Below are 13671 nucleotides of genomic sequence, written 5' to 3'. Positions count from 1 at the left end.
CTTTTCTTTTTTTTACTGAGATGTCATACACTTTGGATTCTAGCCAATCATTTTACCTTTCCGAGGATAGTAGGCGGGCCCAGGTACGTACGTTCTTTTAGAGCAGAGCTACAGATTAAAAATGCCCAAAGTGAAGCGGTCAAAGTCTGGCTGTACTTCACAGCAAAAGATGCAAACTCAGCAGCAACAAGTGCTTTAAGCTGATACTGTGATACTGTCAAAGGAGGTAACACCTTGAATCCGATGAAACACCTGGTGACGCATAGCGTTTTTTTTAAAAGCCGAGAAATGCACCGTATTTGATAGCTTGCTGCGAGACCTCACAACGAGCACATCTACTGCGGGTGTGGTGCCTGTTATCTTACCCGGAGTTAGCAACATGAACCCGAAGAGGAGAGTCCTGGCCCCTAGCCCTGCCAGTGTAGCAGAAATGATGAGGATGATGATGCAGCAGCAGCTGTTCTTCTCTGCGTGAGTAGCTTAATGTTGTTCATGTGTAATTTACGTTGAGTAGGCTAACCACGTGATTACATTAATGCATGTAAGGTAAACTAGCAAACACCGTCGTAGCTACATGCGGCTGTCCTCTTGTTTGATGGCAGATACTCCCTTCACCCTGGCCAAAAAGGCTAAAATGACCAAAGAAAAAGAGGGAAACAGCTGAACATGAGAGGTTTTTGGACAAAGTTTGTGTTTTTTCCATTGTTTAAGCACTGCTTCCAGCCAAGAGTGATACCATATATCCCTATAGCTGCAGAAAAGGCTAACATTGTTATCTTTTTACAAAAAACAGCTAAACATGACAGATTTTAGGACAAAGTTTGTGTTCTTGATTCTTTAAGAACCGATTCGAGCACCGTTTAAGCACTGGCACCGTTTCAAAAGTACTGGTTTGGTACTGGTATTGGATAAAACCTAAATGATACCCATCCCTAGTAACGAAGTAGTGAAAATTCCTGTCATTCCCAATGATCTACACCAGAGTGCTGATTTTTGTCTGGACCTGAGATTTTTCTGTGTTAGCTGTGAAAACTTTACAATGTTTGCATCAAATTTCTTCTTGGTCTGTACGAGGAAACTGTTCTGGATGTATTGTGATTTGTATTTCAGCATACCTCTGCACCTTTAGCGAGGGCAAAGCCTCCACCAACCAGCAGGGCAACTTGCCACGGCATGGAGGCCTGAAACTCTTTCCAAGAGATCATCGCCTCTGAATTGAGAGAAAAAAACATATTTACTGGGACTGATGCTGAAAAACAGACGTGTTAAATGATTGTTAAAACTTTACTGATTGTTGGTATTCACACATTTCTTTGCAGCCTCAAGTTTTTATATCTCTTTTATGTAAAAGCTTGATATGCATAGGGCGCAATAACCAAATAAGTGAGATTAATGTGGTGTAGGAAAACTGCATTAAGAAGAATTAAGAAAAACCAACCTGAGTAAATCTACAGTATTTAATCCTGACCCATTATGCTAATTCCTGCTCCTTATTCTTGGAGCAGTTTTGCATGACTCAGTTAATAATTCTTATTTATCTCACAGTGGTCTGTGGTGTAGCCCCTTGGTTTAAAGTTTGCCTGAAACAAGGTTTCAACTGTAACTGATTGGTTGCCCTTCATAAACAAAAATGTTGAGAGTACTTGTGTTAGCCTTCAACATCCGACTAAACAACAAGCCACATTTCATACATATTTCACACCATATTTTCTGGAGGGTCCGTGAGCAGGTACAAAGAAGAGGAGGACGCCCAGCACCAGAGCCACAGTGGCATCTGTGATGTAGTTGGATTTACTGAAAAACAGAAAAAGGGATCAGCTGGGTCATGGTTCATTGCTGCTGTGAAAAATCATAAAAATGCATGTTTCCCAAAGAATCTCGTCTTTGTCATTGTATCATTTGTATCGTATTGTTTGTGGGAATAATTTTGAATAATTTCCAAGGCAATAAAAGAAGGTTGTGACTCACTGAGGGAAGAGGGAACCCCAGCCGGGTACAAAACCTGGAGATCTGGTCAACCACAACAAAACCATCACCACAAAAACCACCCCGGTGAAGATCTCCTGAGAACTGGAGAGAGGGAACGAATGAATGTGTGAATGCATAAATTATCATAGGAATGTCTTTCTGTCAATAACTGATCAACAAGTAAAATGAATGACAGCATTGGCATGACAACTAACCATCTAAGGTACTGTAAAACGCTGTGGATAGTTAAATAAATACATGAATAAAAATATGGCTCTTTAAATGTGATATATATATATATATCACATTTTTATATATATATATATATATATCACATTTATATATATATATATATATATATATATATATATATATATAGTGCGTCTGTATCCAGTAAGGGTCCTAAGGCTAGACCCCCTATGCTAAGCAAGCCTACCGCAGACATGAGCGAGACAGATAAATATGAAGGCATGCCGGCTCGGACGTCGCCCGGATCAACAAGGTCCGCGTCAGGTGTTGAGGAACCAGGGCACCCTGACGAAAAGTGGGCTACTGGAACAAGAAGGCATCGGTGGGCAAGGGACGAAAACAGGGCGTTGTTGGAATGCTACTACGCAAGTAACCCCGGCGGAAGGGGCTACATGAATAGGATGAGGGACCTATGGATTCTTCGATACCCAACATCCACAATGACGGCGAAACAGCTAGTAGCTCAGTGTTCCAACATTCGAAAGAAGGGACTGCTCTCACAGCTAGAGATTGACGAGGTACAACACAAATGCTACGGCAAGGAGGAGTCAGGACGCCAGGTCAGGGGGGAGATATCATCACCCCCACCCGAGATTGGGTACATAGCCCCAAGTGCGATAGGAGAAGGCTCGTTGAGTGCGAGAGGAACTGACCTGAAAAATAGGATCATGGCCAAGCTTGAAACCTGGATCCCCCGTAGCCGGTTACCAAGATTACGTGAAGTACCCTCAGAAGGTCTGCTAGATGATGTTAATGCAGCACTACGGGCAATACCTACAACCACGATTACCGACACTAACAAGCTGATCTACAACACGGCAGCAGTGATCAGTGAGATGCTTGGCTACAAGTTGAACAGCCACAAGGGGCAGTACCCTCCATGGAGAAGGAGGCTAGAGGGCAAGATCAAAGTAGCACGGAGGGAGGTTAGCCAACTAACGGAGTTGCAGCAAGGTGCGACAAATAAGGTGCCTAAGAAATACAGCAAGCTGTCCATACCTGAGGCCTTGGAAACTGCCAAGCAAAGACTCACAGCCTTGGCCAGCCGCTTGAGGAGGTACACCAGAGAGATAGAAGGCAGGAGAATAAACCAGCTGTTCTCCACAGAACCAGCAAAGGTGTACTCTCAGTGGCAAGGGAACAATAAGAGAACAGCACCACCAAGGCTGGAGACGGAGCAATACTGGAAGAGCATATGGGAGAAGGATGCAACCCATAACGGCAATGCTCAGTGGCTAGAGGATCTGAGGGCAGACCACAGCGACCTCCCTGAACAGGGTCCAGTAACCATCACAGTGGCAGATATCCAAGAAAGGGTCTCCAGTATGAAGAGTTGGACAGCACCAGGGCTCGACATGGTTCATGCCTACTGGCTGAAGAAGCTGACTGCACTCCACGAGCGTCTGGCAGCACAAATGAACCAGCTGCTAGTTAACGAAAGACACCCGGAATGGCTAACTGAAGGCCGGACGGTCCTGATCCCCAAGGACCCCAAGAAGGGACCGGTCCCCTACAACTACCGACCAATAACCTGCCTCAGTACTACATGGAAGCTCCTGTCAGGCATCATATCGGCTAAGATGAACAGGCACATGGGTCAATACATGAGCGGGACACAGAAAGGAATTGGCAAGAATACCAGAGGTGCAAAACACCAGCTACTGGTAGACAGAACAATCAGCCGAGACTGCAAGACCAGACTGACCAACCTGTGCACTGCCTGGATTGATTACAAGAAGGCCTATGACTCAATGCCCCACAGCTGGATACTGGAATGCCTAGAATTGTACAAGATCAATGGGACCCTAAGAGCCTTCATCAGGAACTCAATGGGGATGTGGCGTACAACACTAGAGGCCAACTCCAAGCCCATAGCACAAGTTACCATCAAGTGCGGGATCTACCAAGGAGATGCTCTGTCCCCACTGCTGTTCTGCATAGGCCTGAACCCCCTCAGTGAGATCATTAACAAGACTGGCTACGGATACCGACTACGGAACGGAGCAGTTGTCAGCCACCTCCTGTACATGGATGACATCAAGCTGTATGCCAAGAGTGAACGAGACATCGATTCACTGATCCACACTACCAGGCTATACAGCAATGACATTGGAATGTCGTTCGGACTGGAGAAGTGTAGTCGGATGGTAACAAAGAGAGGGAAGGTAGTCAGAACTGAGGGGATTGAACTACCAGAAGGCAACATTGCAGACATAGAGGACAGTTACAAGTACCTGGGGATCCCGCAGGCAAATGGGAACCATGAAGAGGCCGCTAGAAAGGCTGCAACCACCAAGTACCTGCAGAGGGTCAGGCAAGTCCTGAGGAGTCAGCTGAATGGTAAGAACAAGATCCGGGCCATCAACACATACGCCCTGCCCGTGATCAGGTACCCTGCTGGGGTAATAAGCTGGCCAAAGGAGGAGATAGAAGCCACTGACATAAAGACAAGAAAGCTCCTGACCATGCATGGAGGGTTTCACCCCAAGTCCAGCACCCTGAGGCTGTACGCTAAGCGGAAGGAAGGGGGCCGGGGACTGGTGAGTGTCAGCACCACAGTCCAGGATGAGACAACGAACATCCAAGAATACATTGGGAAGATGGCCCCAACTGACCGAGTGCTCAGTGAATACCTCAGGCAGCAGAAACCCAAGAAAGAGGAGGGAGACGAGGAACCATCATGGAAGGACAGGCCCCTGCACGGTATGTACCACCGGCAGATAGAGGAGGTGGCTGATATCCAGAAATCCTACCAGTGGCTGGACAAAGCTGGACTGAAAGACAGCACAGAGGCACTAATCATGGCAGCACAAGAACAAGCTCTGAGTACAAGATCCATAGAGGCTGGGGTCTATCACACCAGGCAAGACCCCAGGTGCAGGCTGTGTAAAGATGCCCCAGAGACTATCCAGCACATAACAGCAGGGTGCAAGATGCTAGCAGGCAAGGCATACATGGAACGCCATAACCAAGTGGCCGGCATAGTGTACAGGAACATCTGTGCCGAGTATAACCTAGAAGTCCCGAGGTCAAAATGGGAGATGCCCCCAAGGGTGGTGGAGAATGACCGAGCTAAGATCCTGTGGGACTTCCAGATACAGACGGACAAAATGGTGGTGGCTAACCAACCGGACATAGTGGTGGTAGACAAACAGAAGAAGACGGCCGTAGTGATCGATGTAGCGGTTCCCAATGACAGCAATATCAGGAAGAAGGAACACGAGAAGCTGGAGAAATACCAAGGGCTCAGAGAAGAGCTCGAGAGGATGTGGAGGGTGAAGGTAACGGTGGTCCCCGTGGTAATCGGAGCACTAGGTGCGGTGACTCCCAAGATAGGCGAGTGGCTCCAGCAGATCCCGGGAATAACATCGGAGATCTCTGTCCAGAAGAGCGCAGTCCTGGGAACAGCTAAGATACTGCGCAGGACCCTCAAGCTCCCAGGCCTCTGGTAGAGGACCCGAGCTTGAAGGATAAACCGCCCGCAGGGGCGTGCTGGGTGTTTTTTTATATATATATATATATATATATATATATAAATATATATATATATATATATACAGCTGGATAGCGTAGTGGTTAGACTACACGCCTTTGGAACAGAGGATCGCAAGTTCGATTCCTGCCTGGGGCGTCTGTATCCAGTAAGGGTCCTAAGGCTAGACCCCCTATGCTAAGCAAGCCTACCGCAGACATGAGCGAGACAGATAAATATGAAGGCATGCCGGCTCGGACGTCGCCCGGATCAACAAGGTCCGCGTCAGGTGTTGAGGAACCAGGGCACCCTGACGAAAAGTGGGCTACTGGAACAAGAAGGCATCGGTGGGCAAGAGACGAAAACAGGGCGTTGTTGGAATGCTACTACGCAAGTAACCCTGGCGGAAGGGGCTACATGAATAGGCTGAGGGACCTATGGATTCTTCGATACCCAACATCCACAATGACGGCGAAACAACTAGTAGCTCAGTGTTCTAACATTCGAAAGAAGGGACTGCTCTCACAGCTAGAGATTGACAAGGTACAACACAAATGCTACGGCAAGGAGGAGTCAGGACGCCAGGTCAGGGGGGCGATATCATCACCCCCACCTGAGATTGGGTACATAGCCCCAAGTGCGATAGGAGAAGGATCGTTAAGTGCGAGAGGAACTGACCTGAAAGATAGGATCATGGCCAAGCTTGAAACCTGGATCCCCCGTAGCCGGTTACCAAGATTACGTGAAGTACCCTCAGAAGGTCTGCTAGATGATGTTAATGCAGCACTACGGACGATACCTACAACCACGATTACCGACACTAACAAGCTGATCTACAATACGGCAGCAGTGATCAGTGAGATGCTTGGCTACAAGTTGAACAGCCACAAGGGGCAGTACCCTCCATGGAGAAGGAGGCTAGAGGGCAAGATCAAAGTAGCACGGAGGGAGGTTAGCCAACTAACGGAGTTGCAGAAAGGTGCGACAAAGAAGGTGCATAAGAAATACAGCAAGCTGTCCATACCTGAGGCCTTAGAAACTGCCAAGCAAAGACTCACAGCCTTGGCCAGCCGCTTGAGAAGGTACACCAGAGAGATAGAAGGCAGGAGAATAAACCAGCTGTTCTCCACAGAACCAGCAAAGGTGTACTCTCAGTGGCAAGGGAACAATAAGAGAACAGCACCACCAAGGCTGGAGACCGAGCAATACTGGAAGAGCATATGGGAGAAGGACGCAACCCATAACGGCAATGCTCAGTGGCTAGTGGATCTGAGGGCAGACCACAGCAACCTCCCCGAACAGGATCCAGTAACCATCACAGTGGCAGATATCCAAGAAAGGGTCTCCAGTATGAAGAGTTGGACAGCACCAGGGCCCGACATGGTTCACGCCTACTGGCTAAAGAAGCTGACTGCACTCCACGAGCGTCTAGCAGCACAAATGAACCAGCTGCTAGTTAACGAGAGACACCCGGAATGGCTAACCGAAGGTCGGACGGTCCTGATCCCCAAGGACCCCAAGAAGGGACCGGTCCCCTCCAACTACCGACCAATAACCTGCCTCAGTACTACATGGAAGCTCCTGTCAGGCATCATATCGGCTAAGATGAACAGGCACATGGGTCAATACATGAGCGGGACACAGAAAGGAATTGGCAAGAATACCAGAGGCGCAAAACACCAGCTACTGGTAGACAGAACAGTCAGCCGAGACTGCAAGACCAGACTGACCAACCTGTGCACTGCCTGGATTGATTACAAGAAGGCCTATGACTCAATGCCCCACAGCTGGATACTGGAATGCCTAGAATTGTACAAGATCAATGGGACCCTAAGAGCCTTCATCAGGAACTCAATGGGGATGTGGCGTACAACACTAGAGGCCAACTCCAAGCCCATAGCACAAGTCACCATCAAGTGCGGGATCTACCAAGGAGATGCTCTGTCCCCACTGCTGTTCTGCATAGGCCTGAACCCCCTCAGTGAGATCATTAACAAGACTGGCTACGGATACCGACTACGGAACGGAGCAGTTGTCAGCCACCTCCTGTACATGGATGACATCAAGCTGTATGCCAAGAGTGAACGAGACATCGATTCACTGATCCACACTACCAGGCTATACAGCAATGACATTGGAATGTCGTTCGGACTGGAGAAGTGTAGTCGGATGGTAACAAAGAGAGGGAAGGTAGTCAGAACTGAGGGCATTGAACTACCAGAAGGCAACATTGCAGACATAGAGGACAGTTACAAGTACCTGGGGATCCCGCAGGCGAATGGGAACCATGAAGAGGCCGCTAGAAAAGCTGCAACCACCAAGTACCTGCAGAGGGTCAGGCAAGTCCTGAGGAGTCAGCTGAATGGTAAGAACAAGATCCGGGCCATCAACACCTATGCCCTGCCCGTGATCAGGTACCCTGCTGGGGTAATAGGCTGGCCAAAGGAGGAGATAGAAGCCACTGACATAAAGACAAGAAAGCTCCTTACCATGCATGGAGGGTTTCACCCCAAGTCCAGCACCCTGAGGCTGTACGCTAAGCGGAAGGAAGGGGGCCGGGGACTGGTGAGTGTCAGCACCACAGTCCAGGATGAGACAACGAACATCCAAGAATACATTGGGAAGATGGCCCCAACTGACCGAGTGCTCAGTGAATACCTCAGGCAGCAGAAACCCAAGAAAGAGGAGGGAGACGAGGAACCATCATGGAAGGACAGGCCCCTGCACGGTATGTACCACCGGCAGATAGAGGAGGTGGCTGATATCCAGAAATCCTACCAGTGGCTGGACAAAGCTGGACTGAAAGACAGCACAGAGGCACTAATCATGGCAGCACAAGAACAAGCTCTGAGCACAAGATCCATAGAGGCTGGGGTCTATCACACCAGGCAAGACCCCAGGTGCAGGCTGTGTAAAGATGCCCCAGAGACAATCCAGCACATAACAGCAGGGTGCAAGATGCTAGCAGGCAAGGCATACATGGAACGCCATAACCAAGTGGCCGGCATAGTGTACAGGAACATCTGTGCCGAGTATAACCTGGAAGTCCCGAGGTCAAAATGGGAGATGCCCCCAAGGGTGGTGGAGAATGACCGAGCTAAGATCCTGTGGGACTTCCAGATACAGACGGACAAAATGGTGGTGGCTAACCAACCGGACATAGTGGTGGTAGATAAACAGAAGAAGACGGCCGTAGTGATCGATGTAGCGGTTCCGAATGACAGCAATATCAGGAAGAAGGAACACGAGAAGCTGGAGAAATACCAAGGGCTCAGAGAAGAGCTCGAGAGGATGTGGAGGGTGAAGGTAACGGTGGTCCCCGTGGTAATCGGAGCACTAGGTGCGGTGACTCCCAAGCTAGGCGAGTGGCTCCAGCAGATCCCGGGAACAACATCGGAGATCTCTGTCCAGAAGAGCGCAGTCCTGGGAACAGCTAAGATACTGCGCAGGACCCTCAAGCTCCCAGGCCTCTGGTAGAGGACCCGAGCTTGAAGGATAAACCGCCCGCAGGGGCGTGCTGGGTGTTTTTTTTTTTATATATATATATATATATATATATATATATATATATATATATATATATATAAATGTGATATATATATATATATCACATTATATATATATATATATATATATATATATATATATATATATATATATATATATATATATCACATTTATATATATATATCACATTTATATATATATATATATATATATATATATATATATATATGAATGAGCTCCTCAGTCCTTGTGGCCATTGATCAATGGTCAAACAATTTGCATATTAATGGTCATGAAGCTGACATCACAGTCCACTGTCAGGCCGTGGTGCCAGTTTTGATCATTATGCAGAACTATTTATAAGGTTGGGGAAACCTGCAGTCAACTGAAACTGAAGAAGTCCCTTGGATGACACTGAAAACGCTACGTCCAGATTCTGGGATTTCTTAGCTGGATGATTGAGCATGCATTAAGACCCAGTGTAAATCCCTAACCAACATCCTGTATCACCAACACTGCATAAATGACCACGCATGAATGAATAAATGATCAAACTGATTACTTTGATGAATAAACGAGTGCGTAAATAAACGAATGAGAGATCACCTAATGGCTCCCAGCTTCTTGTACTCATCTTCCAGCACCTTTTTCACCGCCCTCTCTCTGTCAGACTGCTCTCCCCGACACTGCCACAGGAACTTGAAGCTGCATGAGACAGTGTGTGTGTGAGTGTGTGAGCGAGAGAGAGAAATTTCATTTTAATCTTGCAAATTTTACTATTTAAGTCAAACTGATGATAAAATTCCATCTTTGCACTAAAATAATCTGGAGTAAGAGAAACACTTTGTATGCAGGAGTGATTTGTTTTCCTGGATCTTCTTGGATTCTGGAGACAGAGACTGTGTCTACTTAAAGAGAGGCTTAAAAATGTCATTTTTGTTAAATCTCTAGTTAGATCTAGATCAGGTGACCATGAACCAATCTTTAGTTATGCTGCCAACTATGCCCATACTTCCCATCATGCACTGAGGACTGTAGTTGTCTATGTTCTCCAGTTTAGCCTTCTCCTCTCTTTTATCCTCACTTCCTAACCAGTCACAGTTGATGGCTGCCCCTCCCTGAGTTCTTCCTGTTGTTAGTGATGCCTGCTCTGTTATGTCCTGAAGTCATACTACCAAATATAAATGGAGATGCATATAAGACACTTTTTCTGGGAATACTGCAGATTTTTGGAAGATGCTTTGGCATTCTTCTATTTGGTGAGGATTGGACTTTAAAAATAAAAATCGTACCTTTAACCTATTGTAAATGCGGTAGCAAAACATAATACAAACTCTCAAATAGCATGTATATGTTCTTTAGTTTTCTCTGAAAAGCTGCCGGAAACTTCTGCTTAAGTTTAAGTTTAAAGTTAGTCAGACATTTCTGTTAAAGATGCCAACAACTGATTCATCATCAGAGCTTTGAACTATAATAAATCTTCACAATAATAAAACACATATATAACACATGTGATGATGCTTCCACTAATTGATTAATGCAAAGAAATCAGAATAGGATGATGAAACTGATAAAACAGAATAACAAATGGAGTGTGCATAAAGAGTAGTCAGAGTAGAATAGCACTGATAGCAGGTGATTGGCTCTGCAGATGGTATGCTGACACTCACTCTGAGCCAATGAAGAGCCAGTACAGCCAGAACCATGTCAGCAGCAGCATGATAACACTGATGGGCAGGCACAACAGGAGCCAGTTGGCAAAGTTGATGCTGTTGCAGTCTGGGTAAACGCTGAATGTAAAGACAGTGGATTCAAAAACATTATTTTTAAAGGAGTCTTTCAATCATTATTTCATTCTAGCTGTGCAGCAGACTGAATTAACCGAACACTGAAGGCAACATTAATCCCACCACTGCCAATATGTCTCATTAACATACACCTGATGTGAGACACTCACTGGTTGAGGTACTCAGAGAATATGAGGTTAGCAGAGGTTCCCGGCAGCGTGGTGATGCCACCAATGCTGGAGGAGTAGGCGATGCCGATGCACATGGCTTTGCATAGCATCCGGCCCTGCCGACGCCTGCAGGAGGCCGTGGGTACGTTCTCTGCAGCCTGTAAGACAAAATGCGGAGAAATCAAGACAGAGAAGCAGAAATAGCGGAAGTAGCAGAACATGTATGAGCACTGGAAAAATATCAAAGAATAATTTTATTCTGTGTTTATTTGGTGCTTTTTTGCACCTCGTCTGCCGCAGGCTGCGACTCTGCTGGTATTTGAACAGAAGTGAAGGTTTCTGTGGGGACATCTGGCTCTGTGCTGTCACTGAGAGAGGAATAAGGGATTCAACTGCTCTTCAAGCACATCAGAAACAAAAACTTAGAACACCCTGAACCCAGAGGGCAGCAGTGAATCCCCATGCTTTACATACCTCAGAGCTTCTTTATTTTTTGCAGTACAGTTGTTGATTTCTGGAAAAATGACAGATTATGGTCAGGGCCACAAGTTCCATCCTACTGTAAGCTCAAAAACACACAGCTATCTCACACTTTTAATTATATTTTGTGCTTTTATAAAGTAAAGTATACTGTCTGTGCAGGTACCGTCCAGCTCCAGGGTAGGGTTGTCTTCACCAGAGTGTCCCTCTTCATTCGCCTTTAGAATCTGTTGGAGAACAGCATCTACGATGGGCATCACCATGGTAACAGCTGATGTGTTTTGGACCCACATTGAGAGGAAGGCACAGCCGGACATGAAGCCAAGCAACAACCTGAAGGAGACAGTGGTGTGTTCAAAAAGCAACAATGGAGCCTTCACACTTAAATCTCGAAGAAATACAAAATTTGAATCCAACAGCAGAGAACGAAGATGCTCACCAAGCAGGGTTGACCCCCACCAAGGTGACGAGCCTCAGGGCGACTCTGCGGTGGAGGCCCCACTTCTCGATGGACGTGGCAAGGCAGACAACACCCACAAGCAGGAAGTGGAAGTTATTAAAATACTCCTTTGCCACCTAGAGGAGAAAAGGGATTTTAGAACAGAGAGCTGCTATAGAGTAATTGAGGAAGAGGAGTAAAAATTTAAGCCCATTTTCAAATTTGAGTTTGTGGCCAATGAATATGTTATACAGGGAGTTAACAAGTAACAGATAAACCAATTAAAAATACAACTTTAAAAAGATAATAATTGGATGAGCATAAAGAAGAGTCCAAGTGTCCAAGAATAAAAACATTTATTTGCAAATAAGAACAAGGCCTGCTCTGCTGTAGGCCCATAAGACGCAGGAGGTGCCATGCTGGTCACTTGCAATGTGTGTCAGGCATCAGTAAGGGGTGGAGACCCTTGCAGTCTGATCGTTGGCTTTCGAGGTTGGGTATGGGGACATGGAACATGACCTCTCTGGTGATGAAGGAGCCTGACATAGTGCATGAGGCTGAGACACACTGGCTTGTTTTAGAGGCTTCTGGGGTGGATGAGATTCACTCTGTGTTCCTAAAAGCTTCAGATGTTGTAGAGCTCTCTTGGTTGACATACCTTGGAACACTGGATGGAGAACTGGGATTGGCAGACCGAAGATGACGTGGCTCTGCTGGCTTCATCAGTTGGTGGCCTCCAGCTCACACTGGAGCACTGGACCAGTTTGCAGCCAAGTGGCAGAAATGAGAATCCAGAAAGGGTGGCGTGCTCACTCTGGATTAGGGGTGACTTGCTGCCCCAGGTGGAAGAGTTTAACTATCACAGGGTCTTGTTAATGAGTGGGGCGAGAGGGGAGTGAGAGATTGAGGGACTGTCTGTAGTGATGCAGATGCTGTACTGGTCATTCGTATTAAGGAGAGAGGTGAGTACACAAGCTACCTATGGTCACAAGTTCTGGATAGTGACCAAACAAAGAAGACTGTGGATACAAACGGCAAAATTAACTTTCTCCAAAGAGTGGTTGGCATCTCCCTTAGAGATAGGGTGAGGAGTTCAGTCATTTGAGAGGGGTTCAGAGTAAAACTCCTAGTCCTCCATCTCAAAAGGAGCTACTTGAGGTGGCTCGGGCCTCTGATTAGAATGCATCCTGGGCCCCTACTGGGTGAGGTGTTCTGGGCGTGTAGCACCGGAAGGAGGCCCTAGGGCAGGCCCAGGCCACGCTGGAGAGATGATGTTGCTCAGCTTGCCTGGGAACATCCATCCATCTATCGCATATGGATGGATGGATGGAAGAAGAGGGCCGTTTTAGGATTTTTAAGATCACACGAGGGACAAGCAAATTGGAAAAGAAGCAGGAATATGCTGAAAACTTCAGGTGGGCATGGGCGCTCCCCAGAATGGCATGGCGGAGTACCTGTTTGACAAACACACTCTTGGCAAAGAGAGCAGCTAAATCTCTCACACCACATTTACTACAGCTTATGTGTATTTGTATCTTGCTTCAAAATGAAAAGCCATCTGCATGTTTCTGGTTAGACCTTTAAAGTTATTACTCATGT

General features: G+C 46.7%; 1 protein-coding gene across 2 annotated transcripts in view; it reads right to left on the bottom strand.

The window, feature by feature from the left end:
* The window catches only part of LOC101485269 (solute carrier family 13 member 1), a 35366-nt gene that overhangs the window by 12660 nt on the left and 9035 nt on the right, over positions 1 to 13671 (bottom strand). For both annotated transcript variants that reach the window (XM_076886943.1, XM_014413114.3), the window contains exons 5-14: positions 12073 to 12209; positions 11800 to 11966; positions 11628 to 11667; positions 11440 to 11521; positions 11154 to 11311; positions 10867 to 10986; positions 9803 to 9901; positions 1969 to 2070; positions 1703 to 1794; positions 1116 to 1210 (exon numbers count right to left, since the gene is read on the bottom strand). In XM_076886943.1, coding sequence (XP_076743058.1) covers positions 1116 to 1210; positions 1703 to 1794; positions 1969 to 2070; positions 9803 to 9901; positions 10867 to 10986; positions 11154 to 11311; positions 11440 to 11521; positions 11628 to 11667; positions 11800 to 11966; positions 12073 to 12209 — 1092 coding nt within the window. The remainder of the gene's footprint in view (positions 1 to 1115; positions 1211 to 1702; positions 1795 to 1968; positions 2071 to 9802; positions 9902 to 10866; positions 10987 to 11153; positions 11312 to 11439; positions 11522 to 11627; positions 11668 to 11799; positions 11967 to 12072; positions 12210 to 13671) is intronic.

The sequence above is a fragment of the Maylandia zebra genome, linkage group LG7, assembly GCF_041146795.1.
Source record: "Maylandia zebra isolate NMK-2024a linkage group LG7, Mzebra_GT3a, whole genome shotgun sequence".
Lineage (NCBI taxonomy): Eukaryota > Metazoa > Chordata > Actinopteri > Cichliformes > Cichlidae > Maylandia > Maylandia zebra.
The sequence above is the reverse complement of the archived record's forward strand: the minus strand, read 5'-3'. Positions and strand labels throughout refer to the sequence as shown.